We start from the raw sequence: 15,579 nt of genomic DNA, 5'->3' as shown, positions 1-15,579 counted from the left end.
AAGAATTTCATTTCTACCTCATGCAAAACACCAACATTAAATAGCGTTATGACACTCAGGTGCAGCTGTGGAATATGCCACTTGCAACACTTACATAGACTAGCTCAGCTGAGTATTGCATACTATTCTTGATAGAATGACCCAACAACACTAAAGAATTAAAGATCTGTACCCATTATTACTTTATGTGCTAATATTCTGATAAAAAAACATTTTAAAATGGTTATAAAGAGACAATAATAAAATTGTAAGCAAAAATGCACTTATATGATGTTAAAGTCTTTTTCTAGAGTAATACAATTTCTAATCCAATCTTTCTCATCTTTTCCATGCTCAGGTTCATATGGAAATTCAGTCTTTAAAAAATTAGTCTCACTTTGTATATTTAAATAAATACTGATTTAAAAAATATCGAGTTTTAGCTAGATTATAATACATTTAATAAGATACAATAAATACTTAAATCTACTTACTAGCAGTTTGGATTTTTTTTTTTTTTTAATACCAGCCATATGAAATGTATATCCAGCAGAAATCTCAATTTTGTTGAGTTTGTTTTTTGTAAGTTTCAGGTTAACACTTATTTTGGAGGACTATGATCAGAATAAGTATGAGAGTATTTCTTGCCATTTTAGACAGATGAATAATGGTTAAAGACATATGAAGGCTATAGCACAGCAAATTTCAAGATAATAGTGGAAAGCACAGGTTAAAAGAGCTGAGAGTACAGAACCCAGTTTGGTACGATTGTAAAAAAACTCTGTACCCAGAAAGATGGTGAAAAAGGCACAAGACCTTAGACCAAGAAAAAATATTTTTCTACATGTAATATACAAATGGGGAGTGGAGCAAATGAGGCAGTCGTGACATTAGAAAAGTATATATATAAGCATTAGCATAGGAAGTGCCATACACAACTAAATCTCTTCTCTATCAGTACCAGTGGCCTGACTTGGGAGGACTCCTGAGTTTGGGAATCGTTTCTAGCTCAGTACTTCCTTTGTATATGGTTTACTATTAGCTTCAATCTTCAAAGTTAGCAAGAATGCATGTGAGCAAGAATGTGTACCTATTTTTAAACTTAACCAATGAAAGATTAAGACAGAGGAGTGTGCAGGTTGATCAGGAATATTTATTCATTGAAATGCTGCCACAACCTTTCACTATTCAGTATCAGCTAAGTATTAGAAATGGTTTAACCTCCAGTGCTACACCTGGTAGAACAAACACAGTTTAGTAGCATAAATAATCAAAACTTTCCCAGCACTTAACAACGTCTAATAGCTTTTGGCTCCTCCTAACAATTTGAAATCCAAATTAAGATACTTTTTTTTTTTAAAGAAACCTGAAACAACTGTAAAGAGTAAGCTTGATACAGTGGTTGTTTTAGAACCCTGTATACTAGCTGATGATCCAAAAATAAGCGTAGTATTAACTTTGAATAAGATGTTGAAGATAACAATTGGACTCCAGCTGCGCTACACATTTTCTGAACTGAGTGACTCCAGCAGGAGACCCAACTGTGCTGATACACAAAACCAAGTTTCAGAAATGCCATTTAGATAATAATACGATTGTGCACTTATAATAAATGTATACACATTTCACCTTCTCTTCCTACAGTAGAGATTATTATCTTAAGATGGGAAAACAGAAGTTTTACATAACTGACAACTTATTCATTAGCAAAAAGTTTATAGCAATACTGAGAAGCTGATTTTGTTTAAACACCAAGCAAGCATGGACATATGAATATTCCTAACCTGTAAAATGATTCCTCCACATTATATCAGCGAAACTCATTGGTGGGCCACTGGGAGGGTAGTGTTTACCTTTCAGAGGCTCATGATCAGTCCTTATCATATCCATTAAGGAATTTTCCAAAGAGTGCAAGTTAAAAGTGTCATAGGGCCTATTCCGGTCCTAGAAGAAAAAAAAAAAAAAAAGGAAAGAAAGACTGTTATATAAAAAATCATTTTCTAACACAGGCTCATTTCTTATTTTATAAAACTCCAGCATCCAATTCTACATTTCTTCTTGACAGAACTTTCTATATTACTAAAAATTCATAAATATAAGCCTACAGTTGTTAAAATGATACCCTTCATTTTGCAACTGCTGCTTTCACCAGTTCAGCTATGCAGAGAGGCTTTTTCATATTTCTAAAAATATATATACAAACAATCATTAATTCTAAAAATTATCATTTAAATAAGAACTTAGAAATAAAGGAATATTAATGTTTACACTGGGTAAGTGAAATTGTTTCAGAATTCAGAGATTTTTTTTTACATCATCTGCCTCTTGTCACAGTTCAGAAGCAGAAGCAAGCAATGCTCAAGATGCCAGCAGGTACATTTGCTCCAGAAAGTACCAAGTAATTCTTCAGGTGTCTAACATGAATCTCACAGGTTTAAGGAAAGTACACTAGATGCAAGACAGAACAAAAAGCAAGATAGGAGATGCAACACGTTCAGACTAGGGCACTCAAAAACCTGAGCAAGGGTTGGTTTGTATTGTTTGACTCTCATTTTTAATGCATTGTAGTTCAGCTTCTGTTTTTTAAGTGAGTAAAAGGGAAAAAGAAAAAAAAAAAACAACCCACAAACAACCTTTAGCAGGCCTATTAAAATAAGCAGTTTCAAGGTTCAGGAACAATCTCATGGAAGGAACAATCTACCCATGTCCATGTATCTAGAGTACTGTACACAATGGGACAGCATAACAGAATGGTCCCCTTGTGGTAGTCAGACAGTTTCTAAAAAACAATTTTCTTTTTCTCATTGCTATCATTAAAAAAAAGTAAAGCACAAGTATGTAAAAGATAGCAGTTTTTCTTTGTATACTATATTATGCTACAATTAATAATAATTGTAAAATAAGAGTGGTAGAACATTCTACTCTGCAAACTGAAACCTTCATAGTAATATGCCCCCAAAATTCCTGGAACAATGTTTTCCACATGCTGGTTACTACAAGATAATCCTCTTGCTTGAAAGAATAAAATTTAAAATTTTCAGACAAGAAGCAGCAGTATCCATAGAAAATGTAACACAAGTTTTCTCTTAATAGGTATTATTTCTCTTGAACTCTCTTTTTCTTAGGTTGTCTTTAAATAAAACTAAAGGAGAGAATGACTTAATTGGCATAATTAAGCTTTCTTGTAATATTCCTGTTCTGGAATTCAAATAAATACATGTTATTAAAAGTTTGCTGTTACAGAGACCTCTGAAATACAGATCTTCCTATTGCCAAAAATCTCATGTTCCCACAGCCTGCCTACTCTACACTGAAGATGCAACTTCCCTTCTCCAACATGCTAATTTTGTATTTTCTGTAAATGGACTAGCATTATTTTCTTCACACATTTATTTCATCTGCTGAGCACTTCATGGCAGTCAAACATGATGTCCAAAGAACAATAGTTGATTTTTGTTAGAAGCTATACTAAGCACTAAAGTTCAAATGAACTCACTGATTTTCAGTTTTCATTGTTGACGATTTCTATGTCTTCTACAGCTGCTTAGAATGCCAACATTTGTATACTGTATTTAAGAGTACTTTTTCACCTATCCAAGTGGATCAATACATATGGAAAATAAAATAAAATTTATGTCCAGGAAATCTAAAATAGATCTTGAAAAATAAAAATAAAATTAAAAAACAAAACAAAGCAAAAAACCCAACAAACACCAAGGTAATTTTTTTTTCCTAACAGAAAACTTTATTTTGGTTAAAAAAACCCACTGCTTGGTAATATGTAGTAGGAGAGAATAGTTTGTTTCATTTCATGTTCACTTTCTTAAAAGAAATGCAAGGCTAGATTGAAAATTAAAAGTATAACTTGGATGTAAAAAAAAAATAAATCCATTCTTGTGATATATTAGTAACTTGATTAAATAGCATCTATATTATTCCCTCAAAGCAAGAATTTTAGTCATCTTTTTCTATTTGTTTCTTTTAAACACCTTTTAAATACCTGTACTGTGAATATGTAAGGAGGTCAGGTGTTACGGTACTGAACTATGGCATCTTTTTGAAGAGAAAATATGAAAGCAAACATACAGCTTATATCCTAAATAGGGGTGGGGAGGTATTTTTCAGTCAGATCAGTCCCCTGATCTGGTTTACTACACAGCTGTAGCAGAGCTGAGCTGGCAAAACCAACACTGGCAGGAGAGCAAAAGGGCAGGACTGCTGCTTTTGCCACAATGATAGTTTATTCCAGCTTTAAACATTCCTGAGATTACAGTCTTAGAGGCCAGAAGGAGTGAGTTCAGAAGAGGACACAGCCTACAAATTGAATTTAATTGTCCTTTATTAACATATACATGTTATATTTTAAGTATGCTACTATAGCAGCAAATCCCTGGGAGGTCCTACTTTGTTCTAAAACTTCCGAAGGAGCTGTGCACATGGACACGTGAAAAAAACGGGAGAAAAAAATCATAACATCAAAGGCAAGGCTATACAGGGCAGGTTTGCTAAAATGTAGGATCTCTCTAACCTTTTAAGTGGCGTAAAAACCTGCAATATACTTTCAAGATGAAATTAGACCTACATTGGACACAGGAAGATCAATTTAATCCAAACCCTCTACCTAGGCAATTATAACACTTCCCACTATAGTACTTGAGCAAGCTAAATCAAGTAAAGGAAATTTAGACACAACAGATTTTTACGAGTATGTTGTGGTATGTGTCTAAGTATAACGCATGCTGACTACAGATTTTGCAGTGTGGGTGATAAAATGAATAAGTCAGGGCTAACGTTCTAGTAAAAGGGCTACTAAGTAAAAGTGCTACTACCATTTTTCTTAGTAGCTTTCATTTCAGTAGTAACTCATTTGTACTCAACAGATTTGAAGATTTTTTCCTAAATTCAGCAATTTCTTCCAAGAAGCCTAGTGCTTCTGCACACACACGCACAGGATGATGTTTCCTTATTTCTCAGCTTTAACAGGTTCTCCTGGTTTTGTGAACTGATACTGTTCCATCGCCGGAATTGCCTTTTGCATTGTTCCACAGCCTACCAATCTACTGCCAAACAATCCCAACAACAGAAACAATTCTTAAAGGTCCTTAGTAGCACATGAGAACTTTGCAAGGAAGTTCTGGGACTGGCACCATGAATGGAAATCAAAATATAAACTACAGAATGATAAAGCAAAATAAAAAACTTGGAAAAGCAGTTTGAAAATCCAGCAAGTCTGGAAAATCTGCTGGGGTCTTCTAGAGAAGACAAAGATCCTAAGACCTACTTAGATAAACTACACTATGGATAAAAGAGAAATCTCCAGCTACAAGGCACTGCCTTTGACTACACAGCCATCATTAAGTTAGCAAAAGATTAAGTCCAGCCTGCCCATGTTGGGTTGTACTTCTGCTGTGTACAGACAGCACCTCCTTCCTTGTTAGCTTCTAGTGTGCATGGCAGCATATTTCAGTTCTTGCAATGCTCTAGTCTTGAAAGAAAGAAAAACAGCTTAGTAATAACAACTCTTAGAGAAGATATGGGTCCCAGAACTTTAAATCCCAGCCCTTGGCTGTTATTTATACATTCATCCATGACATAGACCTCTTCAAAGTGTGTATCTTAAGCATAGTGAAAAATTACAAATGCATATGCAGGATCAGGTTTTTGAAGGATCACAAAGTGAAATGGACCTCCAGTTGAAGTTGGGTCTCAGCTTTCTACCTTTAAATATCTTACTTGTAAGGCTGATTAAAAATGTCACAAAATACAGTATCTATAATCTGTCTGTTAATTTAAACAAAGAAAAAAAATCAAACAGTAACTTTCCGAAAAAATAACTGCTGCAGAGTCAAGACACTAAAATAAAATGAGAAAATACAATAATTTGTATTTTACCTGCATTTTACACTTTCATGCATATGTATTATGCTAGTCTTTAATTACACAACCGTAATAATGTTTCAGAGGTCTCCAGTCTCCATCCAATATGCATAATGAACCAGCTCCAGGAATGAATCAAAACAGTGCTTTGAAGAGGTCTGTTTGTCTCTAGGACAGATGCCTGTATTGCGTATTCTGGGAGATGGCTGAGGTGTAATCAGTGTGTCAGCAAAGTCCAGGAGGGGAAAAGACATTCTTAAAGTTAAGGGTTATCTTAATTATGAAACAAAGATTACCTAGCAGTACCTGAAGTATGTAATTGACGTGTATGCATATCATTTGAAATCAAAATAACTTTTTCCCTTTGCCATACCCTGTAATGTGGTGTGCTTTGTCCTGCCCCTATGGGCAGGACATGGGCATGTAAGGGCAAGGCACACCTAGCACTACTTCAGTTCCCTCCCAATAGATACACAAACCATGTCGTTACTGGTAAGAGGGAAAGGTAAAGAATGAGAAAAGAGTATATGACTATATTATGGATGACAAAGCCAAGACCAGATCTATAGCTGGGGCCATAATAGGTGTTAAGTGGACCTTAATACAGCCTGGCTTCCTTACTACCTCTTTCAGCTTGAACAGGTAGCCCGAAGTAATTGGAACTAATGAACTAAAAAAGGAAATGACCAACATATTCCATGGCAGAGACATGGAGAACATGCACCTTGCTCCAGAAACTGAAGCTGTATCTTTTTCTTCTGTTTCTGCAGAGGATTATGACAGTGGAGACACTTAACCATTAATTGATTAAACTACAGTCACAAAGTGAAAAGTTTTACCCTGAGAAGGCATGTCAGAAATCTAACACATGTTGCCCAAGCCTAGCTGTCGCCCATACTCAAAATCCTTAACCATGTATTTATGCATGTGTTGAACCCTTGTTGGCACAGTCATCTGCATCTGTAGCATAAAATACACATTGAGCTGAGAGATGCCTATTTTTTAGTATGCAAGCAGCAAAACCTCAGGTACCTAGACCCTTCCAAAGATACATTTCCCTATGTCTATATATTTCAGTCCACCTGCTAACTGACTTCCTATTAAGCTTCCAAGCTTCCTGTATTCTGAACAATATCTCAGTTTCAGTAATTTATTTCAGCATTCTACATTTTCATGCTGCCCTAGATTTTCAAGCTTCCTGCACCAGTATGTGGCACAACGCAGTTCAATCCTGCCGAGCAACAAGATGGCCTCCATTCACTGAACTATTAACTGTTTCCAGGAGAATACCAAAACTCCAGTTAGGCTCACGGAAGTCTCAGCATTTTTTACTTACTAGGTACTGGGACATTACATGTAGTATTTCAATCAGAAGGAAAAGATGAGATCCTGGGGAACAGCTAAAATTCTTATGGCTTAAACAACTTTCCTATCAATGCAAACTTCTTCACTGTGGTCACTGCTGCGTTTCATTCTTCTGTGCCTGACATAAGCCTGGATTTGGCTGCACAGGATTGCTAAGCATTGCCAACTAAAGCTGAAGTCAATGGAAGCACAGCTTTGAATAAATACAGGGTAAAATGCCAGCACTGTTTTAAACTGGGCTCGCTCATTCTGTTCTAGCACCTGCAGCAGGGGTTATTACTAAGAACACAAGGAAAACAAGTTTGTCTTGCTCCAGTATCCCAATCCAAAGCAGCAAGAACAGCAACTGCAAAAAAAGTATTATGGAAGTTCAGCTTACGACATGCTCAGTCTGCCATGATGGTGCACATGAATGATCACATACAGCAAGCTCTAAATACTCACTGAGCAGTCTTTAGCTCCTAGCAGCTTCAGCTGTGATGCAATCCCACTTGCATTCTCAGTAAAGTTTAAAAAGAAAAAAACATCTTTCAAAAGATAGGAAATCTGAGGAATATGGTCACATGGTAAAGTAAAATGATCACTTTGCAAAAGAATCAGAAAAACCTGTAAATAGCAAGTGTTACCTCCTTTGCAGCTTGGTGCTGGAATGCTGCCAATAACATGACTGACAACACAGATGCATGCAGAACTAGAATAACCAGAAATTTCAGTAATTTTTTCCTTATATTGGATTTCATAAAAATATAAAACAAAACAAGTAAGAAGGCATAAAATGTAGGTAGGAGGGAAAAATAGGTTAAATTTGCCTATGCCCATGATAAAGAACATTACAGCAGAGCTACTAGTACTAAGTTTTAATGGAATTTTATTTTAATTCCACTTTCTTTTTTGATCTTTCCAGTTAATTTTCGATAGTATTAAACTAAGCCGGATTATTATGTTCCTTTACTGGAACAAAAAGGGGAATGTTTTCTTATGTTATTATTGCTCTTGGAATGCCCACAGAAGAAACACATCGAGTTTTCATACATTTGTCTTTTCTCACTACCAACTCTAGCACATTTTACTTTCATAGGTGTTCAGAAGTTCACTGGGCAAAAGGTGAATTTTTTAAGCTTGTTCAAAAAGCTTCTAAGAAAAATAAGGAAGTTTAATACAAATATAAAACAATATCTAGCTGTATATAGATTATGCAAATATTTCCATATAATTTGAAAAATAACATTTCAGAACTCTACTTAACAATATTTAATCATCTTGTCTGTGTTATATAAACTTCTATAGCTAACGTGAGAACTCAGATTGAATCCAAAAGCCTTGAAAACTTGACCTACTCAAGCAATTTTTCCACAAAGAAAGCTGAAGGTTGTATTCAAACTTTACCCTCTTATAAATTCTGAGGTCTAAAATGTTACAAGAAAACTAAAATCTTTCAGTGAAATGTTTGCAATTTTTATTTCCAAATGAACTAAAAAGCACAGAAATAGGAAGAGATACAACAGGCATTATATAGAATTACAAAAAGTAATTTAAATTATATTATTCAGTTTAAAAGTCATTTTACTTCGCAGTTAAGATGAGATTCCCTTTTTGTACACACTTAATACATGCTCAAAATATATACATGAAACTGTTCAGGCTTTATAACCATAAGACTTGGCATCATAATCACTTAAACAGAATATCCTGACAAGTTACTGAATATTCAATATTCGCTTGCAAACTGTGGGGAAGAAAGTAATAGAATTTACCCTGCCTTTTCATAAATAGAGGTGGTAGCTACAAGGGCAGACTGAGAGGAATGCATTAGAACTGTTTCCCTGGTTTTGGCAATTCATGTTTTGGAGTTGCAGGGAACAAACCACAATATGGCCCTACAGGATACAAACTATATTTTTTTAATACATATATATATACATATATACACACACACACACACACATATATATATATATATATCTTGTTCTATATTGTTGTTCATTTCTTTCATCAGAGCCTTACTAAGCAATAGCCTACTTATTGTGTTCTTTGAAGCACCCTTATCTATTCTTCCAATACAGCCTTTTATAATATGCCAAGTGTACTACGTAGATGATCCCTAGTGTTATTTCTCCACCTCAGATTCAAAGACAGTAAAGCCTAGTCAAATGCTTAGACTAAAACCTAGTCAAATGCTTAAACCACCTAACCTAATGCTCTAATAGGGAACACTGTTTATTACCAGCAAACAGAATTATAATACACTTAATATTTCAAACATCTTCCTTTTGCCATCAAAACAGTTAGACAATGTGTTTAAAAAACCCAAACAAACAAAACCCCCACAACAACCAAAAACTCAAAAGAATCTACAAAACAGCTATTATTCTTACATCCATTACTCTACTGTAGGGAATGATCTGCAGACATTACAACTGACTGAGCACTCACTGACAGGATTTATATTTAGTCATATTTTGTTCAACGTGATGTTTTAGATAAAAATCTGCTCATCAGTCCTGCTGCTGAATGCATCTCAAAAAGCTGACGTATCTACTCTCTATTATAGTTACTGATTCCAGTAACAAACGGTTCTAACACTTGTGAAATAAAGGATTAAAGTAGTTACACCCAAGATGATCATCAATTCACAAAAACAAGCAAGTGGAAAAAAAAAAGATGTCAGCAGTAGAATTTACAAGGCCATTCATTATACCCTTGAGCTATTAAAATGACATAATTTAACTGGTTCATTGGCCTGCTGTGCAAGAGTTCAACACTGATAAGTTACCTTTGGGCTTTTACCACTCTGTTCAGTAGAATGATGCCTGTATCCCATAGCAAGGAAAAACTAACATTGACCTAAGAACACCTTGCCAGCTAAATCAGCACTAGTTAAGTGCAAACCTCAAATCACAAGACGAAAGCACTACAAAGATGCGAAGACTGCACACAGAGGAGAAGGGAGTACTGGGGATGCTATAGCATGAAAGGATCTCAATGATCATGCTTTGCAGTCTGGACCACATAATGTAAAAGACAGTAGAGACATACTGCATAAGGAAGCTATTGTCTCAAAGATTTACAATAGGAGCAGTCTATCTCATGATATTATAGGATAATAAGACAAAACGGGAGATAGAAAAGAATACAAGTAATAACTGTCAAATAGATGTCTGAGTACCACTGCTCAGTAGCTTCATTTACTATGGCCACCACAGTAAAGGAATCTCAAGGATTTCTCCAAAACAGAAACAGTGGTTTTGTGTACAGTTACTGATCATCAATGGGATATATTGGTAAGGTTTAAAAAAAAAAAAAAAAAGTGTCACTGAAATGTTTAAGCCTTATGACAAAATATTGTATCTCACCCAAACTCATTGTGCTTTTAAGAACAATGTCACTAAAATAATATCTAACTGGCATATTTCAAGTCAGGCTCCTGTTCCATTTATGTTGTGCTCAAGAAATAGTGCCTCCCAAGCAAAAAAACTTGTAGGTGCCAGAACTCCAGATAGATATTTCAACAAAAAAGGGGTAAGACATTTCATCTGTTCATACAGGACAAGATCTTCACCTACTGGTTTGGAGAACTACCCTTAGAGATGACAGTAATTTTGCCATTTCAATGCCAACATAGCTGTTTAGATCTAAAAGGAAGCCATGAAAATGTTAAGTATAGTGGGAATAGTTGTTCAGTAACTGGGGCCGGGGGGAAGTAGGGTCATTTACCAATATTTACCCACAGGCCTAAAACAGGCCCCAAACACTCTCAATGAACAACAGCTCCCAGAAAAGAAAAGGTGGCGACCTTTTCAGTGTGATGTCACTTTGCACCCAGCAGAATTTAACTTATTAGCTGCCATATACTTTTAATTACTAAAATTACTTGTGTAAGTTGTCCAAGTCCTAACTTTATATTATTACAGCATGATTAATATGCATGACAAATTGTGGCACGAGAATTTAAAACCTATCAAGGACATAATCTATCCTAGAATGCCAAGCTGTCACAGTCGCCTTCTCATAAGGGAAAGAGGACTACAGGCTCTCTCAAGCTGTTCATCTACTTTTAAACATGAGTTGAGGACTCCTGTATAGCCACTGGGATACAAGGAAATCCTTTTCCAAAAGTGTCATTATGTTAGAAATTTTAATTTAAGTATATTTGCTATTAACTATTTGGTTCGCTTCAAAGTTACTGAAGGCTGCACATATACAACTGAACAGGTGGGAAACAGCAGAGAGCAGCAATCCAAAGACCACTCATAGCATCAAGCTGTACTTAAAGGAAGGAAGGGCAGAAGGGGAGGAAAAAAATCCCAGCGCAAAATTATGTTCTAATTAGAAACAACTCTTCAAATCAATTATATGCAAGCAATTCCATTTCAGATCAAATTTTGTAAACAAAGAAGGAATTTTTCTGTTTGCAAGTACGTATCATCCCATGTATGAAAAATTTCAGTTTAATAACAAATTCAAAATTAATATAGTAAATATATTATTTCATATAATCAATATATTAAAATAGTAACTGAACCAACACTGTGCACACTTGCATCTTTTATTACCTTAGGGGCTTAAAGGCATACAGGATATGAGGAAAAGAACAACTGTCTCATGTACGAGGTGCCTGAATACTTATGTTAAAACCCTGAAAAATAACCAGAATAGATATTTCTTCCTCTTAGAAGAGAAAAAGCTGTAAGTATTTTTGTGTTGTCAGTTAGGGGTTACACATTCAAATTACTGCTGCACATTTGGATTTAATGAATTACAATAATTCAGAAATCACATACAAGATACAGAAGTACATGTATGAACAGGCAATTAACCAAAAGGAAACCTTCTTTATGTTAACTCCTCACAGAAATTGGAAAGGATACTCATAGGAGCAAGAAAAATGCTTTCCTTTTACATTATAAGAGCTAAACTGATTTAGCACAGGGCAAATTTAGTAAAGTTTGCTCCAGACAAGGAAAATGTCTTGAGATAAAAGCCTACCTGATTTGCAGCAGAATTTTCCTTTTTTGTACAAGGTACAGGCACCTTAAGAAATGTTGCTATAAGGAAAGAACCAGGGTGTTCAGCCACTTAAATATATTCAGGGAAACAATAACAGCATTAATACCTTGGATGACAAATGTCTAGGAAAAAGTCTAGCAAGACTGATAAAAGAATTAACCAAAAACATATCAGAAGAAATCAGGAGAAAACAATGTAGCCTCCATAATCGGTCTTCACATACAGAGGGGAAAATCAGGTAAACAAGGCTGAACAGTAAAGACAGGTAAACAGTAAGAAACAAAGCAACACCATCTATCCAATTCAATAATAGACATCAGGTGCATGTGAACACTGTAACCAAAAGGAGACAGGGTTGGTAGGGCACAGTTAGTGGAATGACTAAAGCTAGTCCAAGTAAGAATGTCAGTGCTGTGTATATCTGACCAGCAAAATAAAAATGAAAGAACTGCAATAACTGAAGCAGGATATGAAACTATAGATGACAAACACTGTTTGTAGTTTTTATGACTGAAATTCAAGGATGTGTTCTCTTTAAGAAATAACAAGCAGAGATAATGTAGCATCATACGTTAATTATGCAATATCCTGGAAAGTACTATTTCTGGTTCTTGAAAGGATATGGCTGATCTAACAAGGACTTCAATATAGCATTTCATATATAACTACATATGTAACTACAATATAGCATTTCAAAGTAACTACATAAATGGGGGAAAAAATGGTAATTAGTGCAACTGAGGAAGAAAGAAAATGACAAAAAGGGATAGTGCTAAACAGAAGTCTTCTAAAGAAAAGTTAATAATGGAGTTTCTTAAATACAAATCTTGAGACCAATTTTATCAATAATGTTGGTGATTAAAGTAGGAACACGCTAATAATATTTACAAGATATCATCAATACAGAGGAGATCAGCTCACCATACAGAAAGCATTGAATTAAATTGAAGAACTGCAGCAAAGCAGGATGATATTTAATAGCACTAACTACAAGGTCATAACCTCAAGACTCAATTTTCACTATAAACTGGGACCTCATCAACTACATAGAAGGACACAGAAAGAAGAAAGACAAGAGTTTATTAGTTAATGTCTGGACAATTGTAAACCATGAGTATAAATGTTAAGTGTGAAAAGGTAAACAAAATTTCAGGCTGTATGAAAAGTGATACTTCTAGTAGGGTTGCCTTTTGCATCTATCCACATCTATATTCGTTTTAAAAAAGCTATCTTCATCATATTTGTTCTTTTAAATTATTCCCCTTCCTCTACATGCCCAACAGAGCCAAGGACGGAGCTATATTTTCAAGCATTGACCAGTTCAAGTTTATATTCAAACAAGGCTACTATGTAAGCAAAAGAACAAGAAAACTTTCCAGTTTCTCCAGAAAGTGAAGCCTTCCAAACAAACTGTAAAATCTACTACAATCCATTTTCAAGTAGTTTTAAATGGCACACACAATGTCAGTTACTTCTCCCTCACCTAACAAGAAAAAATTGTTATATGTCATCTACAATTTCTACTTTGCAAAACCATGTCAGAAGAGTGTGTTCCTGTTTAGACAAGGGAGGTAAGACTGTCTGCAGAAGCTTGCATCAAAACATTACTTGTAAACTCTGCTGACAATTATGGTTGATTTGATTACTCAGAAGTCACAGGTACGGCTTCATTTATTAGCAGCCAAAAGTTGCAGGAGCCACCAAGCGGAAATGTCAAACCCAGCCTAAAGTTTGCAAGATTTTATTCGCAGAAACTCTCATCCACAGAAAGTGAACAGGTATATTGTCATCTTGGATTACCATATATGAAATACCACAGCTTCACTTTCATTTTGTATTATAAAAAGCCTACTTTTTCTTATCCCTGACTTTTGTTTCCTCCACCTTCTTGTTCTGCCTTAGTCTTCCTACTGCAGAGTTAGCTGCTGCTGAGGGCTTTGTGAGTTTTAAGAAAAGCTCTTTCTGTTACTGGGAGAGGTTTCACTGTTTTCAATTTTTTTTTTAAATGACACAGGAAAAAACAACAGGATCCTAGAAAGAATACATGAGTAAGAGAATGATTTAACAAGATGAAATAGTAGGTCAGACTGTTATGGTAATCATAGTTTAAAACTAAAAGGTATCTTTATAAGTAGTTTAAAGAAAATTTCAAAACCACAAAGTATGTTATAAACATTTGACAGACTTGGTTATTATACATCTTAATGGTTACTAAGCACATCAATAGATGGTATTAGATTTGGTTACAAGCCATCTCTTAATGTGCTGGATCCTAACAATCAGTTAATAAATTAATATTTTATTAACCCTTTACAAATGTACAGTTACTGTAAAGGTCGTGTAGTAAATGGTAGTAACACTAGCTACCTACATGTTAATTCATTAATGCTTTTCACAAATCTCCTTCACAAAATAAAATACTGCATTAAAGGATCCGAGTAGTAATCTGGAAAACACTTCCTTGTGGGACCACAGGGAACATGGGAGTTTAATATATTATATTTAAGGTTTCTGAAGTATGATCTGTTGACTGCTGTAAGGTCATATAACATTTCATGATTGTCTATCACATGCTGCTAATTCTCTACCTTATTTCCGGCTGCTTAACACATGATAAACTTTACAAAGAAGTTCAGATTTCTGTCTTTTACATTCTAGGTGTCTGGCTGATAAACTAAGCAGATACAAGCTCTCTGGACCTCAATCAATGCACCACCGGTAATATACAAACAAGAACTGTTCAGAGCAGTTCAAGAAAAGCTTGTCAGATTTTTAAAAATCATCAGATTTTTAAAAAATATTACTAAATTTTCCAGTCAAATTTATTCAACTTAACACTGCATTTTCAATACTCAATTGGATGGTCTGCAAAGATTGATTTTTTAAAATCTTTTTTTTAGGTTAATAGGAAAGAAATAGAAAAATTTGAAAGTCAGAGAGAAATAGAAAGAGAAAAAGAATGACTGGATGATCATGGTCGTGTCAGTGGAAGGCAGGCTTGAAAAACTGAGATGATCTATCATTTAATAGAGCATCTTGCAATGCATTGTTCTTAGATATTCTAAGATTATACAGCAACTTTGTAAGCCAAACTAAACATAAATATTTTTTTAAATGGTATTTTAAATATCATACAAAAAAGCAATTGTACAAACAGGGCATAAAAAATAAATCTAAAATTCCATAAAAGAACATCATCCTGTTTGAAAGTAAAAATATATGTATAAAGGATAACACTCAGCATAGCTGAGCTGAGAAGATGGTCCAATGATACTTAGCACAAGCTCCAAAACTATTCACCCATTCCATGCCTTTTTTTGTTTAAAATGTTTTCAGGGTAAGAATTGTTCG

The 15,579-nt window shown here is 34.8% G+C and overlaps 1 protein-coding gene across 8 annotated transcripts in view; it reads right to left on the bottom strand.

The window, feature by feature from the left end:
• CPEB3 (cytoplasmic polyadenylation element binding protein 3) overlaps positions 1-15,579 on the bottom strand; it is a 99,167-nt gene that overhangs the window by 63,314 nt on the left and 20,274 nt on the right. For 6 of the 8 annotated variants that reach the window (XM_072869405.1, XM_072869406.1, XM_072869408.1 and 3 more), the window contains exon 3: positions 1,764-1,923. In XM_072869405.1, the coding sequence (XP_072725506.1) occupies positions 1,764-1,923 (160 nt within the window). The remainder of the gene's footprint in view (positions 1-1,763; positions 1,924-15,579) is intronic. The other 2 variants (XM_072869409.1, XM_072869407.1) reach the window with 1 other exon arrangement.

The sequence above is a fragment of the Ciconia boyciana genome, chromosome 8, assembly GCF_034638445.1.
Source record: "Ciconia boyciana chromosome 8, ASM3463844v1, whole genome shotgun sequence".
In the NCBI taxonomy this organism is placed as follows: Eukaryota; Metazoa; Chordata; class Aves; order Ciconiiformes; family Ciconiidae; genus Ciconia; species Ciconia boyciana.
This window is presented reverse-complemented; position numbering and strand designations above follow the sequence as displayed.